Source organism: Portunus trituberculatus, chromosome 46 (genome assembly GCF_017591435.1).
Source record: "Portunus trituberculatus isolate SZX2019 chromosome 46, ASM1759143v1, whole genome shotgun sequence".
In the NCBI taxonomy this organism is placed as follows: Eukaryota; Metazoa; Arthropoda; class Malacostraca; order Decapoda; family Portunidae; genus Portunus; species Portunus trituberculatus.
The window spans coordinates 20,833,555-20,856,654 of NC_059300.1; the positions used below are offsets into that span (position 1 = coordinate 20,833,555).

General features: G+C 41.5%; 2 protein-coding genes across 5 annotated transcripts in view; one reads left to right on the top strand and one right to left on the bottom strand.

Annotated features, from left to right (window-relative positions):
• Window positions 1-315: 315 nt before the first annotated feature.
• Window positions 316-23,100, bottom strand: part of LOC123520361 (prolyl 4-hydroxylase subunit alpha-1-like) — a 76,473-nt gene continuing 53,688 nt past the window's right edge. For all 4 annotated transcript variants that reach the window (XM_045282599.1, XM_045282597.1, XM_045282598.1 and 1 more), the window contains 10 exons: window positions 8,228-8,391; window positions 7,360-7,524; window positions 6,300-6,469; window positions 5,875-6,042; window positions 5,165-5,338; window positions 4,803-4,871; window positions 4,212-4,400; window positions 3,350-3,412; window positions 1,923-2,088; window positions 316-1,649 (listed from right to left, as the gene is read on the bottom strand). In XM_045282599.1, coding sequence (XP_045138534.1) covers window positions 1,579-1,649; window positions 1,923-2,088; window positions 3,350-3,412; window positions 4,212-4,400; window positions 4,803-4,871; window positions 5,165-5,338; window positions 5,875-6,042; window positions 6,300-6,469; window positions 7,360-7,524; window positions 8,228-8,391 — 1,399 coding nt within the window. In that variant the 3' untranslated portion in view covers window positions 316-1,578. The remainder of the gene's footprint in view (window positions 1,650-1,922; window positions 2,089-3,349; window positions 3,413-4,211; window positions 4,401-4,802; window positions 4,872-5,164; window positions 5,339-5,874; window positions 6,043-6,299; window positions 6,470-7,359; window positions 7,525-8,227; window positions 8,392-23,100) is intronic.
• The window catches only part of LOC123520362 (protein Star-like), a 10,390-nt gene continuing 4,594 nt past the window's right edge, over window positions 17,305-23,100 (top strand). Inside the window, exon 1 of the mRNA XM_045282600.1 lies at window positions 17,305-17,753. Coding sequence (XP_045138535.1) covers window positions 17,649-17,753 — 105 coding nt within the window. The 5' untranslated portion in view covers window positions 17,305-17,648. The remainder of the gene's footprint in view (window positions 17,754-23,100) is intronic.

The following is a 23,100-nucleotide window of genomic DNA, read 5'->3' on the forward strand; positions in this document are numbered from 1 at the left end:
GAGCTCATAGACCGATCTTCGGGTAGGACTGAGACCACAACACACTCCACACACCGGGAAAGCGAGGCCACAACCCCTCGAGTTACATCCCGTACCTACTGCTAGGTGAACAGGGGCCACACATTAAGAGGCTTGCCCATTTGCCTCGCCGCGCCGGGACTCGAACCCGGCCCTCTCGATTGTGAGTCGAGCGTGCTAACCACTACACTACACGGTGTGTGAATGTGTGTGTGTGTGTGTGTGTGTGTGTGTGTGTGTGTGTGTGTGTGTGTGTATTTATCTAGTTGTAGTTTTACAGGGCCTTGGGCTTTATGCTCGTGTGTTGTGTTGTGTTGTGTTGTGTTGTGTTGTGTTGTGTTGTGTTGTGTTGTGTTGTGTGTTGTGTTGTGTTGTGTTGTGTTGTGTTGTGTTGTGTTGTTCATCCCTTCACATTATTAGATAATCATACATCAATGTTTATAAAGAATTTGCCCCTGAAAGCATTGACTTAGACGATACTAAATCTAATGGTCAGATATACAATATATACAAAACTAAATGTGCTAACTTATAAGTATCATTTCCAGCTATGAGTGCCTTACCACTACACAACCCAACACATCGATAATATGAACCATTTCTGAGATTGCAAGGCATATTCTACACTTTACACACACTACTCACAAAACAAGAAAATATGAAAACGTATCATTCGTAAGTTCGCGTCTTCAGCACCCAGTGAACGAAGGCAACATGGAAGGCACCAAAGTCTACCGACAAAACACGGACATTATACAAACTATTTACTTAGGGTTGCGTATACGTAGTACGTCACCAAGCCTCAGTGACTAAATGGACGGACTCAGGCAGTTCAGCGTTCAGCGCTGCTTCACCACCACAACACACAAGCGAGGCATTACCTACATTTACTTTTCTGTATGTCTTGTACATTTATTATGTTTCAGCAAGATCTGTTTATACAGAATTAAGGGACCTATCTATATACAAGTATAGTACGTATCTGAAACTGTTGTTGCTAATTAACTGCGATGTGGCATACAAAACTCATGTTTTAATGCTCCATCTCTCCTTACAAGCACGCTGAACGCCAGCTTATCATTCGACCTAAGAACACGTGCTATGATAGCAATAGATCGAAGACAATATGAAATAAAGTCGTAGTTATTAATATTTTCTATCAGAAAACATACTTTCGTCACACTTGTAATTGGGAAGTCGTAGTTATTAATATTTTCTATCAAAAAAACATACTTTCGTCACACTTGTAATTAGGAAGATGTTGTGCTTTCATGTAAACTAAACACGGACAAGTTACAGGTGCGCATTGTGTCCCCTCGCAAAACTGCTGTCAGTGTGTGTGAGGCACATCCCGGAGTTTTTTTTATCTATTAAAGGTAAATGAAAATATAAAAAAAAGTAGCAAAGACCTAACTTGTTGATAAAAGGTGACGAAAAGAAAATCTCCCACACTCATCCAAGTTTTAGTATCTGCAGGTCAGGTCAAACGCGTAGATCTAAAAGTATTCTGAGAGCCGTGAACCAATCTGATGACGGTGCAGGTGGCAGTGACGAAGACAACTACTCGTCTGGGCTAAGGCCACACGTTCTTCTCAGGAACTGTCCTCGCTCGCGAATCCACTTGTTGCTCACTGTGGACGAGAATAAAATTATTTAAGATTCAAGAGAAGGAAAACTGATGAATAGTGAAGGACCTGGCTTCTAAAGACGAAATATTATTAAGATGCTCGTGACACTACAGAGCCACACATGACCGAAGAAGTCAGAGAACTATCAGGGGCTCAGCAACTCACTATACATGAAGGGTTACATACATATATATATATTTGTTTTCATCTTATTTCATTATTCATCTACTTATTTTTCTAATCCAAATTAAAGATCGTTGTGGCATTCATACTTACCCCATTTCGAACCGTGCACCACTGGACAGGCGCCGTGCAGGGTGGCCTGCGAGCCCTGTCCTGACCGCTTCAGGTTATACCAGAAGGCAGCTGATCCCTTGGAGGGCCACACCGCCGTGCCTAGACGTGGGAAGGCCGTCGCTCCTCCTCTCGTCACATCACTCAGCTGATTGAAGAAAATATCAATATGAATTACTAAAGTAGATTTTTGTTTCATTAGTTTCTATTACTAATATCATTAATCCTCCACATACTTTCCATCACCACATTCCCAACTGTTTCTCTCTCTCCCAAATGCATATCTTAATATCTATTTCTATTGCAAAGTAAATTGTACATCTTGACACAGCTCCAGGAATTCACAACACTACAGTCCATGACTTTTTTTTTTTTCATGTAAGAGGAATACGACACACACACACACACACACACACACACACACACACACACACACACACACACACACACACACACACACACACACACACACACACACACACACACACACACATATATATATATATATATATATATATATATATATATATATATATATATATATATATATATATATATATATATATATATATATATATATATATATATATATATATATATATATATATATATATATATATATATATATATATATATATATATATATATATATATATATATATATATATATATATATATATATATAAAATAAGGCCCAGTGAAGCGACGGTTCCCATACAGTCAAAAGTGTTAATCGAAGTCAGAGGATAAGTGTCTTGAAACCTCCCTTGCAATAATTTTGTCATGGACAGAAATCGAATAACATTTTGCACTCCCTTCCGTTATGTGTAGCGTTTCCTTATCCTATAGTCCTATGATCATTTATGTCCTCTGGTTTTGTGAGGAGATTGTCAGCAAATCAGAGGACTTAATTTTTTTTACGTAATACGTTAAGCAGTGTAAATGAAGGTAGATCATGCATCTACTGACTATGGCATTGCCACTGAAATGTGTAGCGTACTTACAACATTGAGTTAAGCTAAGCCTTGTTTTAATTTTGTTTCATTACCCAGGTGTACTATATATTATGTACAGAGGAAAGTACAATAGTCGGCGACTTAAGGTTGTACATCCATATTATCAACCTATCACACAACTTTTGTCCAAATCTGTGCATGCTATACGCTTTACAAGTACTCACAATTAATAGTATACACTGCACAGCAGCAATGTTCGACAGCGCTAGATAGACCCAATCTTCATTTGAAATATGATAAATGCTTTCTGTGCATATATTTCTTTATTATCCCATGGAAAATTTTAATCGATTAGGTTGCTATAGTACGATGATGTAGCCTTCTGTTCTCGTCACTGAGACAAATGTGAAAAAGTAACAGTAACAACAAATAAATTAATAGACAAGAACTTACATAGAACATGAAGGTGGCAATGCGATCGCCCAACACAAGCTCCCGAGGATGGATGTTGTTGAGCTGTGGACGGGTAAGAGATACTTAATAATGGTGACAATCATCATAAAGCTGCCACTCACACATACCTACAGGAATGTATACATCATGAACACCAATGCTCTTCACTTGTGTGACTAATGTAAAGGAACAGAGGATAATCACATATATAAACTTTCCTCAAGCTATCGTACAGTCTCTTATACACTCTGAAGTAAGAAATATATATATATATATATATATATATATATATATATATATATATATATATATATATATATATATATATATATATATATATATATATATATATATATATATATATATATATATATATATATATATATATATATATATTCCTACAGAAACATTTCCCTTCATCTTTCCCTTGTCACTGTTCTTACTCTGTCTACATGTATCATTAAAGAAAAGTCAGTTTAACTGCATTTATCTTTCCTGCACTAGGAGGAAGAGAAGCGTGTATGCTTAATAAGTAACGTTTTCTGACTTGCCTTTGCAAATAAGAAAACGGAATATTCAAAGATGAATGCAAGTAGATGCAGAGAGAGAGAGAGAGAGAGAGAGAGAGAGAGAGAGAGAGAGAGAGAGAGAGAGAGAGAGTACGCGTATTGTATTATGAACTATTCAGGTGAGCGGTAAATCAAGCGTCTAGTTCCACTTGAATGAGCCATGAGACATACTGACTTGCGGGATTCACCAAGTCATCATGATGTCTGTCAATATATACAGGAAAGCTCACATGAGCCCTGAAGAAATAGACGAATCGAAAATATCTATCGAGACACTGGCTTAGATTCCTCACCTCCTCCTCAGTCTTATCCACGAGGAGATAGTCGTGGTGGGGATTGTAATGGCCGCCAATGCCGTAGTTGGCCACCTGCAGCATTTCAGCGTCGTCATTGGTCACACTGGTGGACAGCCTGGTGAGTCTGGCGACGCGGTCACTCAGTTTCGCCACCAGAGGGTTTTGAGAGTCGTCCAGCCAACCAACCTGCACCATCACCAAGCATTAATTCACGATTAGTTCAATCAGAAAGCTGAAATAAGAACTTACTGAAACCATAACTACTTTTAACTTTTGCAAGCAACTTCAATCATGGAAATGTGCAAACCATAACAGTAACAAAGGGGTCACGAACACCAGGGGACACTTGGCTTGAACTAATAGGCACATCTAGGAAAGAGTCCATATTATTGAAATCCAATCAACACTGACAAGACTAGACGCTTACTGATTACAGACAGCACACAATCTCATCCTGTTTTCCTGGTATTCACAATTACAGAGAAGATAAAAGTCCTCATGAGTGACAGCCACAAGAATTAAAGGTGAGGAAGGAAATAATGCGCCGCAGGGAGGCACCTATATATAGGGCTAGGCGCGACGACCCACCTTGGAAGTGCGGGTGTTGCTGACAGTGTTGCCCTTGCCCTGAGGCCCCTGCACCATGGCGCGTGACAGCTGTGGGAACATACAGGAATACGTATGATGGTTGGAATGGGAAGAATGATAATGGTATTGATAGTAACAACAACATTAGCAACAAAAACAACAACAATAAAAAAAAAAAATAAATAAATAAATAAAAAAAAAAAAAAATAATAATAATAATAATAATAATGATAGTGAGAAATAATAACAATAATAATAATAACAACAACAACAACAACAACAACAACAATGACAATGATAATAACATTAATGGCCGGTGCAGGGCACGACTATTGTACGCCTGCATTGGGCACGTCACTCACCGCTGGGGCAGAGAGCTGCTGCAGTTTGAGGATCTCGTTGTCGGAGATGACCTGGTGGAAGGTGAGCAGCTCGGGGCTCCAGTGGTGACGCTCGACGCGTGCTGGCATGAGGCGCAGGTAGTGGTCGCCCCGCCAGTCATAGAAGCATTTGAGGGTGGCCACGTAAGCGTCACTCTGGCGGAAGGATGGCAAGGAGTGTTGTAAGGGTCGTGGTGGCTTTCACAGTGTGCGTGAGACGAGTAGGAGTTGATAGCAAGCAAACAAACCATTCACTAACTACATACATAAATTAAACTTCACTATTGAATAAATTTGCTTTCGTGAACAGCTGTTTAGTATCTATGAACTTTCTTATTTTTTTCTTCAAGAGCGAAGGTCATGAAGTACTTAAGTGATTAATGAATAAGTCATTTGAATATTTCATGCTTTCCATTTTACTTTGACTTATTCACAAGTTATCTAGAATTGGAAGCCATCACGTGATATCAGCTTAATTAATCAATTGATTAATCAGTTATGCAGACAGAAAAGAAATCAGTCCAAACATCCAGAAATGATTTACAGATTTCGTTTTAGGTAAATAATTTTGGTCAATCAATTTGCTACAGTACATAATATTTCAGGACACTTAATTAGAATGAGACCTATGGTTACTTGGTTCATTCACTTTTATACTTTCAAGTTAAGTGTCTCTTGCTTCAGAGACTCACCAGAAGCTGTTGGCCGCGACACAGTGCATGGAAGTTGGCTGCGTCCTCCTGTGGAGTGAGGACTGTTGCAAGGCGGTGTGAAACTGAGGGCTTCTCCTGCAGGCTAGTGCGAGCACTGAAGTTTTCCTGCTGCCCGATCTCCAACTGGCCATAAGGGTTGTCGTCCAGCTGGAAGGAAGTAAGAAAGGATGTCAGCGTGTGGGTAAAGCTAAATCACATACTATGCAGTCACTTCAAAACGAGACACAATAAGACAAATATGACCAATGGTAAATTATTTCTATAACAGCTATCTACATACTTAAATAGTGACTAAGAACTTGCTGAGTGAGTGTGTGCATAGAAAATAGTTTTTTGTTTTTTTATACATATTCGTAGATATTTAAAAAAGTTAACACACGTAGCGAACCGCCATGCCCTCTCACCGCTTTGATAGCAGTGTTCAGGAAAACGTTTACTTGGTCCTGCGTGACGGTGGCGTTCCCCTCGAGACCTGCCAGAGCATACGCCTCCTCGAACCACTGCACCGCTCGCTGGTAGAGGCCCAGATTGAACGAGTGCTTGCCCATGTAGAGACAGTCCTGCGCCGTCAGCTCTGCAGGAACACACATGACTCAGGTGCAACTTAGGGAACGAAAATCATTAACCAAAACATAACAACCAATGCAAACAATCGCACTAATAAGGTTACACTCTTTAACAAGCTTACTGATATACACTCATTTTCAGCTTAGTTTACACTTTCGTCCTACTCATTAACCAATGTGTGTGTGTGTGTGTGTGTGTGTGTGTGTGTGTGTGTGTGTGTGTGTGTGTGTGTGTGTGTGTGTGTGTGTGTCTTCAGTCTTCTGGGCTACTGCTATGTAAATAGGCAGTAGAAAGAGACGAACGCAAAAGGATGTTGGAGACAGAGAAGAGTGGGGGTGCTTCTAAAGGCAGTTTCCTGACCCTCATCATTGACATAACGGTAGAGGAGGAGGAGGAACAGAGGAAGGAAAGACAGTAATGTTTATCTTTAAATATGCTAGGTAATGTTCAGTGATTTAATATTAAGAAAACTGACCATAGAGTAGAAACAGCGCCGCATCAAATAAATAAGTGATGACTTCAAAGATAAATTATTAAAACCACAAACAACATAACAATTTACAAGGATAAATAGTCTGCCAGTAACTTTCCGTCGAGAGAGAGAGAGAGAGAGAGAGAGAGAGAGAGAGAGAGAGAGAGAGGTGAAGGAGGAGGTGGTAAACACACACACACACACACACACACACACACACACACACACACACACACACACACACACACACGAGGGCGCAAAGAGGGAGAGAAAAAAATGACAAAGGCAAATCAGTAAAGAAAATTACTTCCAATAACAGCAATAAAATGTCCACACAAAATAACGTAGGAAATTTCCCCTCTCTCTCTCTCTCTCTCTCTCTCTCTCTCTCTCTCTCTCTCTCTCACACACACACACACACACACCTGCGGCACTCTGCACGCCCCACACATTGCCCCTCGCCAGCTGCGTAGTGTTCAGGTTATACACGTCGTGCAGGCGAACCAGAGCCTGCGCCGCGCCCTGCAGGTCCTCCTCGTTCGGCAGCCGCACGCCCCCGCCACCCACGCCTCGCATTGCGTTCATAACATCTAGGAGGAGAGGAGGAGAAAATGATGGTGAAGTTCTAGGGAATCTTTCAAATTGTTGTTGCACTGTTGTTATGTAGTGAGGAGCTTATGGTGTGTGGTTTTGCTAATGGTGTGTGGTGGAGAGTTGTTGGTGAGTGGTGGTGGTGGTGGGGAATGTGTTGTGGGGAGCTGCTAGTTTGTGATGGTTGTGATAGTGTGGTGGGGAGGGGAGGGTGTGTGGTCGTGGTAGTAGGTATGTGTTGTTGGGTGCTGCTGTGCTGGTGTGTGGTGGTGATGGTGTGTGGTAGAATGGTAGTGGTGTGTGGTCGTGGTGGTTGTGATGCATGGTAGGGAGTTGCTGGTGTATGATCGTAGTGATGGTGGTGTGTGGTAGGGAACTACTGGTGAGTGGTCGTGGTGGTGGTGGTGAGTGCTCGTGATATAGGGGAGTTACTGGTGTGTGGTTGTGGTGGTGTTAGTGAGGCGTGGAGGAAGGTGAGGTGGTCTGAGGAGGGATGTAGATATGACGTTTGTTTTGATTTATATAAAGAAGAAAAAAAACAAAAACAAGAACAAGAACAAGAACAAGATCAAGAATAATAATAATGATAATAATAATAATAATAATAATAATAATAATAATAATAACAATAATGATATTAGTAAGAGCAATAATCTGGTTACTACTTCCATTACAACTGACAACACCACTGTAGCGCCTTACCCATCCACGGGTCCACCTTTGACTGTTCCTCGAGGTGCCGCCAGTCCACGGTGAGTCTCTTCATGAGGTGGAAGGCGTGCACAGGGTTACCTGCGAGCCTCTCCATGGTCACCTCGTCCGTCACGGTGCCCTCGGCTGACACCTGTTCGTACTCCCGCAAGTACCTGTCGAGGAAAACCCATCGTGTAAGCTTTGGGAAAAAAATACGATCATCCATAAATGATCTGACCCTACCATGGTACAACCGTTGCTGCAGTTGTTAAAAAGTCTGCGTCAAGGAGGTGCATAACATATTAAGAAAATGAATGAATGAATGAATAAATAAACAAATATGAAAAAAAAATAGAAAGGTGAGAAGTGTTGTTGTAGAGTCTTTAAACCGTGAACACAAGGCATATGGGTGACATGGGCAGGAAATCACATACACAAAATTGCCGTCAACAATATATACAAGACTATTTATACTCAGTGAATTATTGATTTACCAGTCGTCTAAGACACAACGTAAATAAGACTACTTTTTCCAGAAAAAAACTTTCCTCATCATAGCTTTGACTTTCAATAAGTTTCACTACCATGTGAACAATTATACTTAAAAAAAGTTATACAAGAAGGCAAAAAAACTAATAACTTCTACGCTTAATAGTACTCACTGCCATGGCTGTTACTGCCGCCACCACCACCACCACCACCACTATTACCACTACTACTACTGCTACTGCTGCTGCTATTATTACGTGTAAATTATATCGATTGGTTGAAATTTCTCATACGCAAGTCGGATTTCTCTGTAAAGATCAATGAGATCTAGACAGACTGATAGATGACACGTGGGAATTAGAACATCCTGTAGAAATTTCTCATACGCTGTTTGGATTTCTCTTTCAACACGGGAGTCCCCTGGGTGCCCACCGGAGGCAAGGCTGCCGCAATAGGACGCCGAGACCTCGGGAAGAGTAATCGCGGCTTCTTGTCTCTTTAGCTCGAGGCCTAAAAAGCGTCGACCCAACCCTGCGACGGTGACAACACCCCGTCCTTCAGGCAAGCACGACGGCTGGCGCAACGGTGGAGGACGATGCGCAGTAGGAGGAGATGCAAGTAGAGAAGGACGAGGAGGAAAAGAACAAAACATCAATAACATCAACAACAACAACAACAACAACAACAACAACAACAACAACGACAACAGCGACGAGGATAAGCCCACCTCCTCCTCCTCCACTAACCTGCTACTGTTACTATTTTTGTACTACTACTTTACTACAAACTCAACCTACCACACTCAAACAGACAACGAGTTCAATTGGTATTGATGACATAACGGTAAAAATAAATAGATAGATAAAAGAAATAAAGAAGTATGAGAGAGAGAGAGAGAGAGAGAGAGAGAGAGAGAGAGAGAGAGAGAGAGAGAGAGAGAGAGAGAGAAAAGATAGGAGGGGGAGCGGACACGGTCAAACGCTCATCTTTAGAGTCATCATCGCCCTAATTTAGTGAAGGTGATCAACGCAACCACCGCAAACATTCCTCCCTCCTCTGGCTCACTCTTACTCTCACTCCACCGTTTCTCAATTGTTAACAATAATGTTTTTATTTGTGAACAAGTGTGAGTCAGTGACCCTTCTGGCCGCTCTTCCCCTCCCTCTCTCTCTCTCTCTCTCTCTCTCTCTCTCTGGAATGGTGAGCTCCGTGCCCTGAGTTAGCTTACCACTGGAAGCTATCAATTCTTCAGGCATCACTGAGTGGCCAAAGATACGTGCTGCCTATCATCCCCAGCAATGAGTGTGGTGCAGCGGGATCTTTCACGAGGTGTCCCTTCAAGACTCCTCCATGCGCCATCGATGATCCAAACCTCCAGAGAGAAAATCTGCAAACGCTACCGATCCACAGCATGAAGTAAAGTAATAAAGAAGCTCACTTATAGAATTGAATAACAAGAAATTAATTGAAATAAGAAAAATGAATAGAAGATATCTAAAAAAAAAATCAAACAGTGCATGGCATTTACTCGCATCGCTTCCTCTATTTAACCCCCACCTACCACCCACCACACACACACACACACACACACACACACACGCACACGTATACCTATGAAGTGCAGCTCACAGTATAATTGCTGCTCATCCTGCTGTTCAACGCGCGTGGCTCACCTCAGAGGTCGTGGAGTCAAGACAAACAACACCCGAGGAACACCGCAGTATCTCGTGACGCCCCCTCCACCGCCACCACCACCAACACTACCACCTTCATCACTACCGTCTCACCTTTAGCTGCTTCGCCAATTCTCGCTTAGTTTTCCCGCTTGAAGTGTGTATTATGGTTCTTCCACACTCCATTATACACACACAGTATACGGGTTTTCCCTCTATCTCCATTACATTTATTAAAGTTAAGAGTCTGTTTCCTGAGCTTCCTCCTTCGGTAACATCACAAACCACAGTACCGCCCTCCCTCCCCACACACATTGGCTTCTTCCTCCTCAACCATTACATCAGGCCAGGTTACAGCACACGCAGATTATCCTACCACACCCTCTTACTCCTGCCACACGCCACACGCAGCATACCACATGTACGGTAACAGAACACACGTTACACGCCAGACAGTAACGCCACGCCACGCCACGTCATGCAACGCTATCCCACTCTACCCCGCCCTATACAGGCCATCACACCACACCGCAACCCGCCACACAGCATCACCTCCCCACATACACACACACACACACACACACACACACACACACACACGCACGCACGCACGCACGCACGCACGCACGCACGCACGCATGCACGCACGCACGCACGCACGCACGCACACACACACATACCACCCTGCCCAGCAAACACTCCAAAAGACACTCACTCCTCTCTCATGCCAATGTCCTCTTCCTCTTCAACCTCCTTCCTTCTTTCTTCTGTTCGCCCGCCTTTACCAGCCACCCTCAGCAGCGCCGGTGGTGATGGTGATGGCGGTAGTGGTGGTGGTGGTCGGTATTTCTTGTCATGTACTTTCAGAGTTTAATACTCAGCCGTAGGGAGTCACCTTGGTGCGGTGAATTTTAATGCTTGGTTAGCGGCACCACCACCCGAGGCCACTCTGTCCGGGGGCCTCGCAGACCAAGCACTCCCTATGCAATGTCAGTGACTTTCCTCATGCGACTCCATAGCTACATAAATCAACCAACCGATCAATCAAAGAATATTTCGATACCGACTATACTCGTTTACTTATCTTCATAAAAAAACAACATTGACAGAAGAAACAGCAACAGCAGCAGCAGTAGTAGTAGTAGTAGTAGTCTACTATATAATTATAATATTAGAAACATCAGCATTGGCAGTAGCAACAGCAACAGCAGCACTGGTAGTAGTAGTAGTAGTAGTAGTAGTAGTAGTGGTAACAACAACAACATCGACACATTTCACACCATGGATATTTATTCAGAATCGACCTAGATAGGACGATTAGCGGCCGCACATGTTCCTTATCTGATTTACTGCCATTTTTCCTTGCCTTGTCTTTATTCACGGAACATGCCGTCACTCTGCACCACATTCCAGCACACACACATACAGCATACCAGCTTATACATGGGTCTGTAATATGTACATGATGTTTCCGAAAAAAAATCATACAATTACCTCCACCTATCACATTTCAAGTTCTCAGTCTTTTCAGATCAATTCACGTATTCATTTATGATCTATATTCAAATTGCAGGCATTAAATCAACTGGACTTGTTGCCATCACTTTCTGGAGGAGACTGCACATACAAAATGAGATCATTCATAACACTACAACACCACACTTCATTACAAAACCATATCCATTAAGATTCATCTCACATCAAACATCCTACAACTTCTTTCCCTTCCTGCTCCCGTTATTTGTTCCTTATATCTCTTTCATCGTAACGTAATTTGCCTGCAGAATGATGGAGGGACTTCCTGGGTGTTGCCTGAAGGAAGCACTGAGCACGTACACTCTTGGATTATATGTACTGTTCTTCCATTCTTTTTGTGAGACACACGATAGAATGTAACAGTGCTCTTAATCCTACTCCTCCCTTTTTTTCATAATTTTCATCTCTATCATCATCACCATCTTTGTCATCTCTCTTTTTGTCCTACTTGAAAACAAGGTGACTGCTCTGCCTATTCCTACACGCACACACACAGTCCTACCCGAAGATCGGTCTATGAGCTCTGAGCTCGCTCCGTAATGGGGAAGACTGGCTGGGTGATCAGCAGACGACCGAGGTGAATTACACACACACACACACACACACACACACACACACACACACACACACACACACACACACACACCCGGTAGCTCAGTGGTTAGAGCGCTGGTTTCACAAGCCAGAGGACCGGGTTTCGATTCCCCGGCCGGGTGGAGATATTTGGGTGTGTCTCCTTTCACGTGTAGCCCCTGTTCACCTAGCAGTGAGTAGGTACGGGATGTAAATCGAGGAGTTGTGACCTTGTTGTCCTGGTGTGTGGTATGTGCCTGGTCTCAGGCCTATCCAAAGATCGGAAATAATGAGCTCTGAGCTCGTTCCGTAGGGTAACGTCTGGCTGTCTCGTCAAAGACTGCAGCAGATCGAACAGTGAAACACACACACACACACACACACACACACACACACACACACACACACACCGCGTAGTGTAGTGGTTAGCACGCTCGACTCACAATCGAGTGGGGCCGGGTTCGAGTCCCGGGGGCGGTGAGGCAAATGGGCAAGCCTCTTAATGTGTAGCCTCTGTTCACCTAGAAGTAAATAGGTACGGGATGTAACTCGAGGGGTTGTGGCCTCGCTTTCCCGGTGTGTGGAGTGTGTGTTGTGGTCTCAGTCTTACCCGAAGATCGGTCTATGAGCTCTGAGCTCGCTCCGTAATGGGGAAGACTGGCAGGGTGACCAGCAGACGACCGTGGTGAATACACACACACACACACACACACACACACACACACACACACACACACGCACACACACACGTTCAATGAGTCGTGTGGCTGTTCCTTGGCGTGGAGAGAATGATCTATATTACGAAGACAAGTATTACGAAACTGCACTCACTTTGTTTAGGGTGAAGTGGAGCAAGATCGGAGGGAACGCGGCACTGACAGAATGCAGTAAGAGGCGCGGGAATGCAGGGCGGAGAGAGAGAGAGAGAGAGAGAGAGAGAGAGAGAGAGAGAGAGAGAGAGAGAGAGCCAAGGGTGGGAGGGAGAGTGAAGGACGTTCTGAGAGAGAATGAGGCGTAAAAGATAAAAAAAAAAAAAAAAAGGAAAACAGAAGAGAGGCCGGGAGGCAACAAATAATTACAATGCAAATAATAACGAGAGAGAGAGAGAGAGAGAGAGAGAGAGAGAGAGAGAGAGAGAGAGAGAGAGAGAGACATAAGAATCAAGTTACGTGTCGATTACACAAGTGGCGACGTGGTAAAAGTATCGAGTATGTTATTGTTGGAACACCGATAGGCATTGTAGAATACTTCGCTCTCCTTTCCCCCCTTCTCTCTCTCTCTCTCTCTCTCTCTCTCTCTCTCTCCAACAGCCACAATCCCTCCTAGTGGTCTCATCAACCCGCCCCCCAAAGGCTGAAGTGCAACACGCCTCCCCCACAATCTTCTCAAAACGGCAATAACATAAATTACTCGAGATTGCAAATAACTCTTCTCAATGGACTCTCTCACCTTCTTCATCTCTCTCTCTTATTGCAATACTGCTTGTCTTTCTTGTCTTTTTAGTAGATCTTTTGTTTGTTTATCTATTTATTTTAGTTTCTTTTTTTCCAGTAATATGAAGGGAGGTATGTGTATTATCAAGCATTTTCTGCAATAGTCTTTGTTCTTTAAGGATGATACATATTACAGACGTTTTTCGGTAACATTTCCATCGCGTCTGTGTTATATGAAAGAGCACGGTTTCTTAGTGAATTTATTTTTGGTGGTTTTGTGTGCACACGGTCCTTCTTTTGCTTGAGTCTTTCGGCCACAGGCTAGATCAGACAGTATGTAGTAGCGACTAGAACTAGAACCTAAAATGTGCATACAAGTGCTACTGTCTGTCTGTCTGTCTGTCTGTCTGTCTGTCTGTCTGTCTGTCTGTCTCTGTCTCTCTCTCTCTCTCTCTCTCTCTCTCTCTCTCTCTCTCTCTCTCTCAGACAGACAGCCACACACACACACACACACACACACACACACACACACACACACACACACACACACACACACACACACACTAGTGAAGTTTTCTTTTCACCTTCACAATGACTGAGAAATTTCAAACAAGTAAAAAAAATAGACAATAAACAATAAGTAAATGAAGAGAGAGAGAGAGAGAGAGAGAGAGAGAGAGAGAGAGAGAGAGAGAGAGAGAGAGAGAGAGAGAGAGAGAGAGACCTAAATTTACATACACCTTCGGGGGATACAGGTTATTGAATGTGACGAGAGGAGGTACGAGGGAAGAGTGGAGGAAATGAAGGGAGGGATGGAGGGGGCATGGAGGGAGGGAGGGAAGGTGGAAGGGAATTAGTTGGAGTAGTTAAGGTAGAACTTAATTGGTGAGGAACATGGACAGATGAAGATGATTATAATGATTTCTAGGAATACCTCCCCTTCGCCCTTACTATTCTACAGTTGTTACTTTAGAATTCAGACTAAACAGTTTAGCTTACCACTAACAACTTCTTATAACGGCTCAACAGATCTTGCTTCATTTCTTCCTTTGTATTCCTTTGATCGATATACTTACGTTATCAACAAGATTCTCAATAAACTTTGGCGCCTCACCTCGAATATTTTCAAAATCCTCTGGTTTTTTTGCTGTTTATGTGGCAGATAAACAAGTTCTACATGATTAATAGGGAAAACACTCGAAAACTAGTGAATTAATTTTTGTGGCCTTTGAAAAAAAAAAAGTAGTAAGAGAGCAAAGCAAAGTTTATAGTTATACACTAATGAATAGCCAAGAAGGTGTGTGTCCTGGGAAACCTGCTCTTTTGTTTTCTTTTTTAATTGTCTGACTTTTACGAAACTTGAACCTCTCTCTCTCTCTCTCTCTCTCTCTCTCTCTCTCTCTCTCTCTCTCTCTCTCTCTCTCTCTCTCTTCGGCATTCTGTCATTGTTCCTGAAAGCCTCTCAGCCCCTTAGCCTCTCAGTCCCTCAGACCTACCATCCCCGCCAGTCCTCGTCTCCCATGAGTTGTCTTGAGGCGCCTCCACGCACGCATGCCCCGTCGTGGGAACATTCACATTCGCATATTCCCTAACACGTAACCAAGTGGAAACAAACCTCAGACACGCCTACCCACGCCCTTCCTGACTTCCTTCACTCTCATACAAGACTCATCGCTTGACTATCTCATCCTTTGTTCCCCCTCTGCCCCCCCCCTCTCTCTCTCTCTCTCTCTCTCTCTCTCTCTCTCTCTTTTCTCATTTTTTTTTCCTTTCGCCACTGTTAATAATGAATCGGCTTTGAAAACTCTGATTTGTATCATTATTTCCTTATTCAACTTTGAAAGGTTTAATGATATCATAATAAAGCACATAGATATGCTTTTTTTTTTTTTTAAGTAGATTTTATAAGATGAATCAAAGTTAGAAAATTTACGCCAGTTTTTACATTACCATAACATTTCAAGGACATTCCAACAATCATATCGAACTTAATTTCATGGAGTGTTTCCTACGACGCCATTACGAGCTTAACCATTGTAACACCATGCAGTAACTCAGACACTCAACCAATTACTCCTTTTCCTCCATTATATTCCATTTCCCTGCTCATTTATATTCCTCCACAACTCGCCATCTCTCATCCCTCTATTCATCCTACAATCCCAAATTACAGTTCTCTCTTCATTGTATTTCCCAGTTTCCATTAAAATTCTCACTCTCACACTCCTTTATTTTATGCAACAGTACACTTAAATATTTTGCGTCACTGGAAACATCTGGTATTTCGCGCTCGAGGAAGGGGAGTGTTTAAAAATTCAAAGCACCTTCACGTAAAATGGTGCTTCATGGTGTTTGACAAAGGATGTTTCTATGCAAACACACCTAACAGGAACGTGGAAGCAGGTAAGTGGTGATCACACGCAGTAGTAGTACTAGTAGTAGTAGTAGTAGTAGTAGTAGTAGTAGTAGTAGTAGTAGTAGTAGTAGTAGTAGTAGTAGTAGTAGTAGTAGTAGTAGTAGTAGTAGTAGTAGTAGCAGTAGTAGCAGCAGCAGCAGCAGTAGCAGTAGCAGCAGCAGCAAGTAGCAGCAGCAGCAGTGCAGCAGTAGCAGCAGCAGCAGCAGGTAGCAGCAGCAGCAGCAGCAGCAGCAGCAGCAGTAGCAGCAGCAGCAGCAGCAGCAGTGGTGGCAGCAGTGGTGGTGGTGGCAGTGCAGCAGTGGTGGTGGTAGCAGCAGCAGTGGTGGTGGTGCAGCAGCAGCAGCAGCAGCAGTAGTAGCAGCAGTAGTAGTAGTAGCAGCAGTAGTAGTAAGTAGCAGTAGTAGTAGTAGTAGCAGTAGTAGTAGTAGTAGTAGTACTCGTAGTAATAGTAGTAGTAGTAGCAGTAGTAGTAGTAGTAGTAGTAGTGGCAACAAGGAGAGACACCCGTTGAAACAAATTATTCAACCAACGCAAATGAAAGTGAAAATACCAAGGGAGGAGGTGATTGAATATAACAGAGAGAGAGAGAGAGAGAGAGAGAGAGAGAGAGAGAGAGAGAGAGAGAGAGAGAGAGAGAGAGAGATGCAGCATATGAATACTGAAAGATGCATGGCAGAGGGACGCGTTGGCAACTGAGTATCTGGTACGAACCGCTGGTCAGCGAAGCGATTTTTTCTGAGACCAGAATGGCTACCAAATAAAATAAAACAATGTAAGGAGAACATGTCCACAAGTCCGTAATGATTCGTAAGTAGTTGCAAGAATAGTGTACGATAATGTCACAACAGTGGTAACAGGAATCTTGGAAATTATTAACAGTGGAACTTGGAACACTACTGAAACTGGCATACCTCTTCACACACACACACACACACACACACACACACACACACACACACACACACACACACCTCATTCGCCTAGGGAACCAGAAAAGGATATTACTCTACTCCCGCGCAGCTTGCTGTGTCCTACAGTGTACCTGCCAAGGTAGCTTAATGTTAGACTGGAGCATCCCTACAACTTACTGACAAAACAAGAAGGTCGGCTGGCGGGCAGGAGCGAGCCACGTATTGCTGAACAGGGAAGCAGGAAAATGAACAGGAAAATCAGGGAAGCGCAAACATTATTAGTCACTAAAGAAACTCCGTAAGAAAAAGAAACATTAGAGACAGCAGGTGTGCTTCTTGCCAGGAGATGAACCGTGTACACTGTATCTTTTGAAGGCGTGTTTAGTTAATGACAAAGCAATGGACTTAACGCTCGTGATGAAAAATTTCTGCAGACGTGGCGGTGTCTTTCCTTTGATGGTGTCACTAATTGTGATGATGGCGGTGATGGCAGTTATGATGACGGTAAGCACTCCAGACACTCCAGACGTTCTAGACTATTTCCCTTTATTTTTTTTTTATTTTTTTCTTCATCTTGACCCCTTCAGCACATGTGCATTATTCCATTACAGTACATTCTCTTTCAAGACAAACCATTTTGTATCCGATTCACTTTTGGCAGGATAATTTTTTTTCTATGTTATGCTTTCAAGTTACAGTGTTAAAAGTGCTTCCAGATTTGTCTGCCGAACAAGTTGTGTGTGTGTGTGTGTGTGTGTGTGTGTGTGTGTGTGTGTGTGTGTGTGTGTGTGTGTGTGTGTGTGTGTGTACGTAAGTGTGTGTGTTTGTATTTTGTTTGATGAGTTCTATGTGCTTTATGGGATTTTGATGTGTTTCTTTTTATTGTTTCGTGTGTTTCTCACGTTTTATAAGTAATATGTTTTGTCCATTTTTCCGCATCTAAGAAATGTTTTGGTTCGTGTATTATGTCTTACGAGTTTCATGCGTTTTATTGTGGTTGATGTGTGTCGCTCGTCATATGTTACAACATTATGCTGTGGCATTTATGTGTGTAAAAAAGTTTGATTTGCTTTAGGCGTTTCATGTTTGTTTGTATAAATGTATGTTTTCCGTGCTTCATGTTTTATTCTGCTTTAAATAATTTACAGGCTTTTAAAGAAAATATTTTGATGGACTTTATCTTCCCTGTCCTTTTTCAACTGTAATAATAAATATCTATTTATCTATCTACCTATTTGTGTGTGTGTGTGTGTGTGTGTGTGTGTGTGTGTGTGTGTGTGTGTGTGTGTGTGTGTGTGTGTGTGTGTGTATTCACCTAGTTGTATTCACCTAGTTGTAATTTTACAGGGCCTGGGTATTATACTTGTGTGGCCCCGTCTTCATATCTATACACATCCAACTTTCCTTTAAAACTATGCACACTCCTCGCTGACACCACCTCCTCACTCAAACCATTCCACACCTCCACACATCTTTGTGGGAAACTATATTTCTTCACATCCTTCAAGCATATTCCCTTGGCTATCTTTTTACTATGCGATCTCGTAGTTCTATTTAAATTTTCCTCTCTCAACATCATTTGCTCATTATCCACTTCATCCAGTCCGTTCAACAGTTTATAAACCTGTATTAAATCTCCTCTTTCTCTTCTTTGTTCCAAGGTAAGCAAATTCATTTCTTTTAATCTCTCCTCATAGGTCATTTCTGCCAATTCCGGAACCATTTTTGTTGCCATTCTCTGCAATCTCTCCAACTTCCTTATATGCTTCTTTTTATAAGGGGACCAAACCACTCCAGCATATTCCAATCTTGGTCTAATTACCGTACTAATTAATTTCTTCATCATATCTTTATCCATATAATGAAAGGCTAATCCAATATTTCTAATCAAATTATATGTTTCTCCAAACATCTTGTCAATATGAGCCTCAAACTGCCCATGGTCTTGTATTATCACTCCCAAATCCTTTTCCTTTTCCACCTTTTTCAACACTACTCCTTCACCGATCTTGTATGACCCTCTTGGCCGTCTTCCACTCTTCCTCATCTCCATCACATGACTTTTGCTCAGATTAAATTCCATCTCCCACAATCTTCTTCACTCTTCACACACCTACACAACTTCGCATCATCCACAAACAAATTAATATAACTGTTTACTCCCTCTGGCATATCATTAATATAGACAAGGAAAAGTATTGGTGCCAGCACTGAACCTTGTGGGACTCCACTCTCCACCACCAACCAGTCCGACTTTGCATCCCTTATTACCGTTCTCATCTCCCTCCATCTCAAGTAGTTTTCCATCCACTTTAACACTTTTCCTTTCAGTCCTCCATAAATCTCTAATTTCCATAGCAGTCTCATGTGAGGTACCTTGTCAAAAGCTTTTTTAAATCCAAATATACACAGTCCATCCATCCTCTCTCTCTTGTATTTTGTCAACCACTCTTGAATAAAAGCTCAGTAGATTTGTTACACATGACCTCCCTTTCCTAAAGCCAAATTGATGATCCGATAATAACTTATGATCCTCCAGGAACCGTATCCAATATTTCTTTATCACCCTCTCACAAATCTTACCGACCACACTTGTTAAAGACACAGGTCTATAGTTAAGAGGCTCTTCCTTACTGCCTCCCTTATAAATGGGCACCACTTCAGCTCTTTTCCACTCTACTGGTACTTCCCTGTTTCTAATGAGCACCTTATAATATCATATAATGGATCAATCAATTCTTCTCTACATTCCTTCAATAATTTTCCTGAAACTTCATCTGGTCCCATCGCTTTATCATCTTTAAGTTCCTCCAACATTTTATATAACTCCTTTTAGGTATCTTAATGTCATCCATGTGCACATTTCCTTCTACATTCTGAGGCTTTACAAACATTGTTTCTTTAGTAAATACTTGTTGAAACCTATTATTTAGCAATTCCGCTATATTCTTAGGGTCATCTACTATCCCTTGCTCTCCTTTTAATCTTTCAATGGACTCTCTCTTTTAAGTTTACCATTTATGAACCTGTAAAACAATTTTGGATGTTCCTTACTCTTGTCTACAATATCTTTTTCAAATTTTCTTTCTTCCTCCTCCTTACCCTCACATACTCATTTCTCGCCACTCTATAATTCTCCTTATTTAGTATATTCCTGCTCTTTTTCCATCTTTTCCAAGCCACATCTCTCTTTTCTTTAGCCTTAACACAAGTTGCATTAAACCAATCCTTTCTTCCTTCCTTTCTCGGTTTATACTTTGGTACAAATTTCATAACTCCTTCTTTATAATATTTCATAAAGATCTCATACTTTTTTTGCACTTCTCTGATTTGTAACATCTCCCAATCTAATTTTCTGAAATAATTTTTCAAACTTTCTGTGTCCATCTTTCTATAATTCAATCTACCACTCCTGTATGTCTCATCTTTCCTTCGCTGTGTTATTGCCATCTGCATTTCCATAACCACATGATCACTCTTCCCCAATGGACATTTGTATTGTATATCCCCACATAGGTACACTTCTCGTGTTAACACCAAATCCAGTCTAGCCGGTTCATCATCTCCTCTATATCTAGTATTTTCTTTCACCCTCTGTTCCATCATATTTTCCATCATTAGATTAAGAATCTCTCTCCCATGCTTCCTCTCCAACACCACTTACTAGATTTTCCCAATCCACCTCCTTACAATTAAAATCTCCTACTAGTATCACCTTTCTTTTTCCAGATAATACACTTTCCAAACTCTGTAAAGTATCCTTGATCATATTGTCGTATTCCCTTAATGTCCAAGAATTTGTTTTAGGAGGTACATAGGTCACCATGATTATTAATTCTTTTCCATCACTTTTTAACCTTATGCTTATCACTTCTGCGTTGTTCTTCCCATACCAAACCTTATCCACATTTATCTCCTTCTTCGTCATAATCATAACTCCTCCTCCACCTTTACTCTCTATCCTTTCTCCATATATTATATTTATTATCCAAATTTACCTTTGTTTTTTCATGTAATTTTGTCTCAGTCAAACACACTATATCAGGCTTCTCCACCATCATATAGTCTTGCAATTCCAATCTACTTGACAGTATCCCATCTATATTAGTATACATTACGGTCCACCCACTGCTCCCTCTAGGGGTTCCTCCGCATTCCTTCTTTCCACATACCACTTTCTGACTCTCTCTCCTATAACTCTCCAAAAAAAACTTTTCTCTTTCCTCTTCAGACCGTTCATCATTTTTCCTTCTCGCCTCTTCCAACAATTCCTTATATCTTCTCCTCTCTTCCTCATTTCTATTTTTCTTACGTACACCTCTTTACAACCTTCTACCTCTCTTAATTTTGATGTTCTATATAAGATATCCTCCGCAGATTGTTGTGACTTCAGTACTACTTTAATCGGTCTCCTTACTCCCTCCTTATACGGACCCAGTCTATGGATCTCTTCCACTTCTTCTTGTAGGTCTTTTTTTCATCATCATTTAGATTTTTGAACAGATCTCTTACCGTTTTTAATTCTTCCTTAATTCTCTTAGGCTTATATGTTATATTTTGTTCTTTCATCCCAAATATTAACACACTCTTCTTCTTTTCTGCTATTTCTCTTATCAATGTTTCCTTATTCTTCATAACATTAACCAGTTCCTTGGACCTTTCTTTTTTGTCTTCCTTCAACTGATCTTTAATTATTTCTTGTAATCCAACCATCTCTGCTTCCCTCGACTCAGTCCATTGTGTTTTCTTCAGTTCCCATTCCTTTCAAACCTTTCATTCTGCTCACTGATCATTTCCTTAAAGTCATCTTTCTCCTTTACTACTCTCTCCATTTTCTCCTCCAACCGTCTCTTGTATTTTTCAACCTCCACTCTCAAGTGTGCATTCTCATCCACCAATCGTTTTTCATTTTCCTCCAGTCTCTTAACTCTTTCCTTCAAAGCCTTGCGGAATTCTCTATCCTGCTCCTCCTCACTCCTCTGAACTTTTAATTCCTTCACCAACTCCTCAAATCTCTTCTCCAACATTACCAGTCTACCTTGCATTGTTGCTCCTGTTGAAGATGGACTCATGTTTTGACTGGCCACTTTCGGTTTTGCTCCCTGGGCCTCATTGGCATATTTTGAATTTTGTAACTTATTTCTTACCGGTCTATCCATTTTATTTCACTCTTCCTGGGAGCATGTGGGTGTGTGGTGGTGTGCACTGGGGGCCAGGCCTGGTAGCTACGTGTGTGGTGGGATGCGTTTGCGGCTGTTATGGCTGCCCTTTGTGTGTGTGTGTGTGTGTGTGTGTGTGTGTGTGTGTGTGTGTGTGTGTGTGTGTGTGTGTGTTTTGTGTAAGTAAGTAAGTAAGTAATGTTTTATTGCTAGTATCAATGACAATACATAGTCGTATAAAATAATAATAATGATAATAATGATAATAATAATAATAATAATAATAACAATAATAATTAGCCACAGTCCGTCGAGCCGTAGCTCCTTGACGGACATTTTCTAATTCATACAAAAAGCTAGTAGCATACAAGCAGTGCACGCCTAAATAATGAAAAAAAAAGCTGCAGTATTATTGTGTGAGAAAGAAGCACGAAATACAATATGAGGAAAAATATCAATTGCAAGCATATATTATAACAAATTTGTATACTTATTCAAGCATATATTATAACAATGATGTATACTTATTCAATAAGTAGTGGGGAAATATATATGATCATAAAATAACATAACAGATAAATAAGTGAACATTATAAATCACAAATTTTCCTGAGAGACAAGATAGGCCTTAATTGCTCGCTTGTATATATCGAACTTTTTTTTTTCTATCAAGAGTTAAACTACTGATGAGT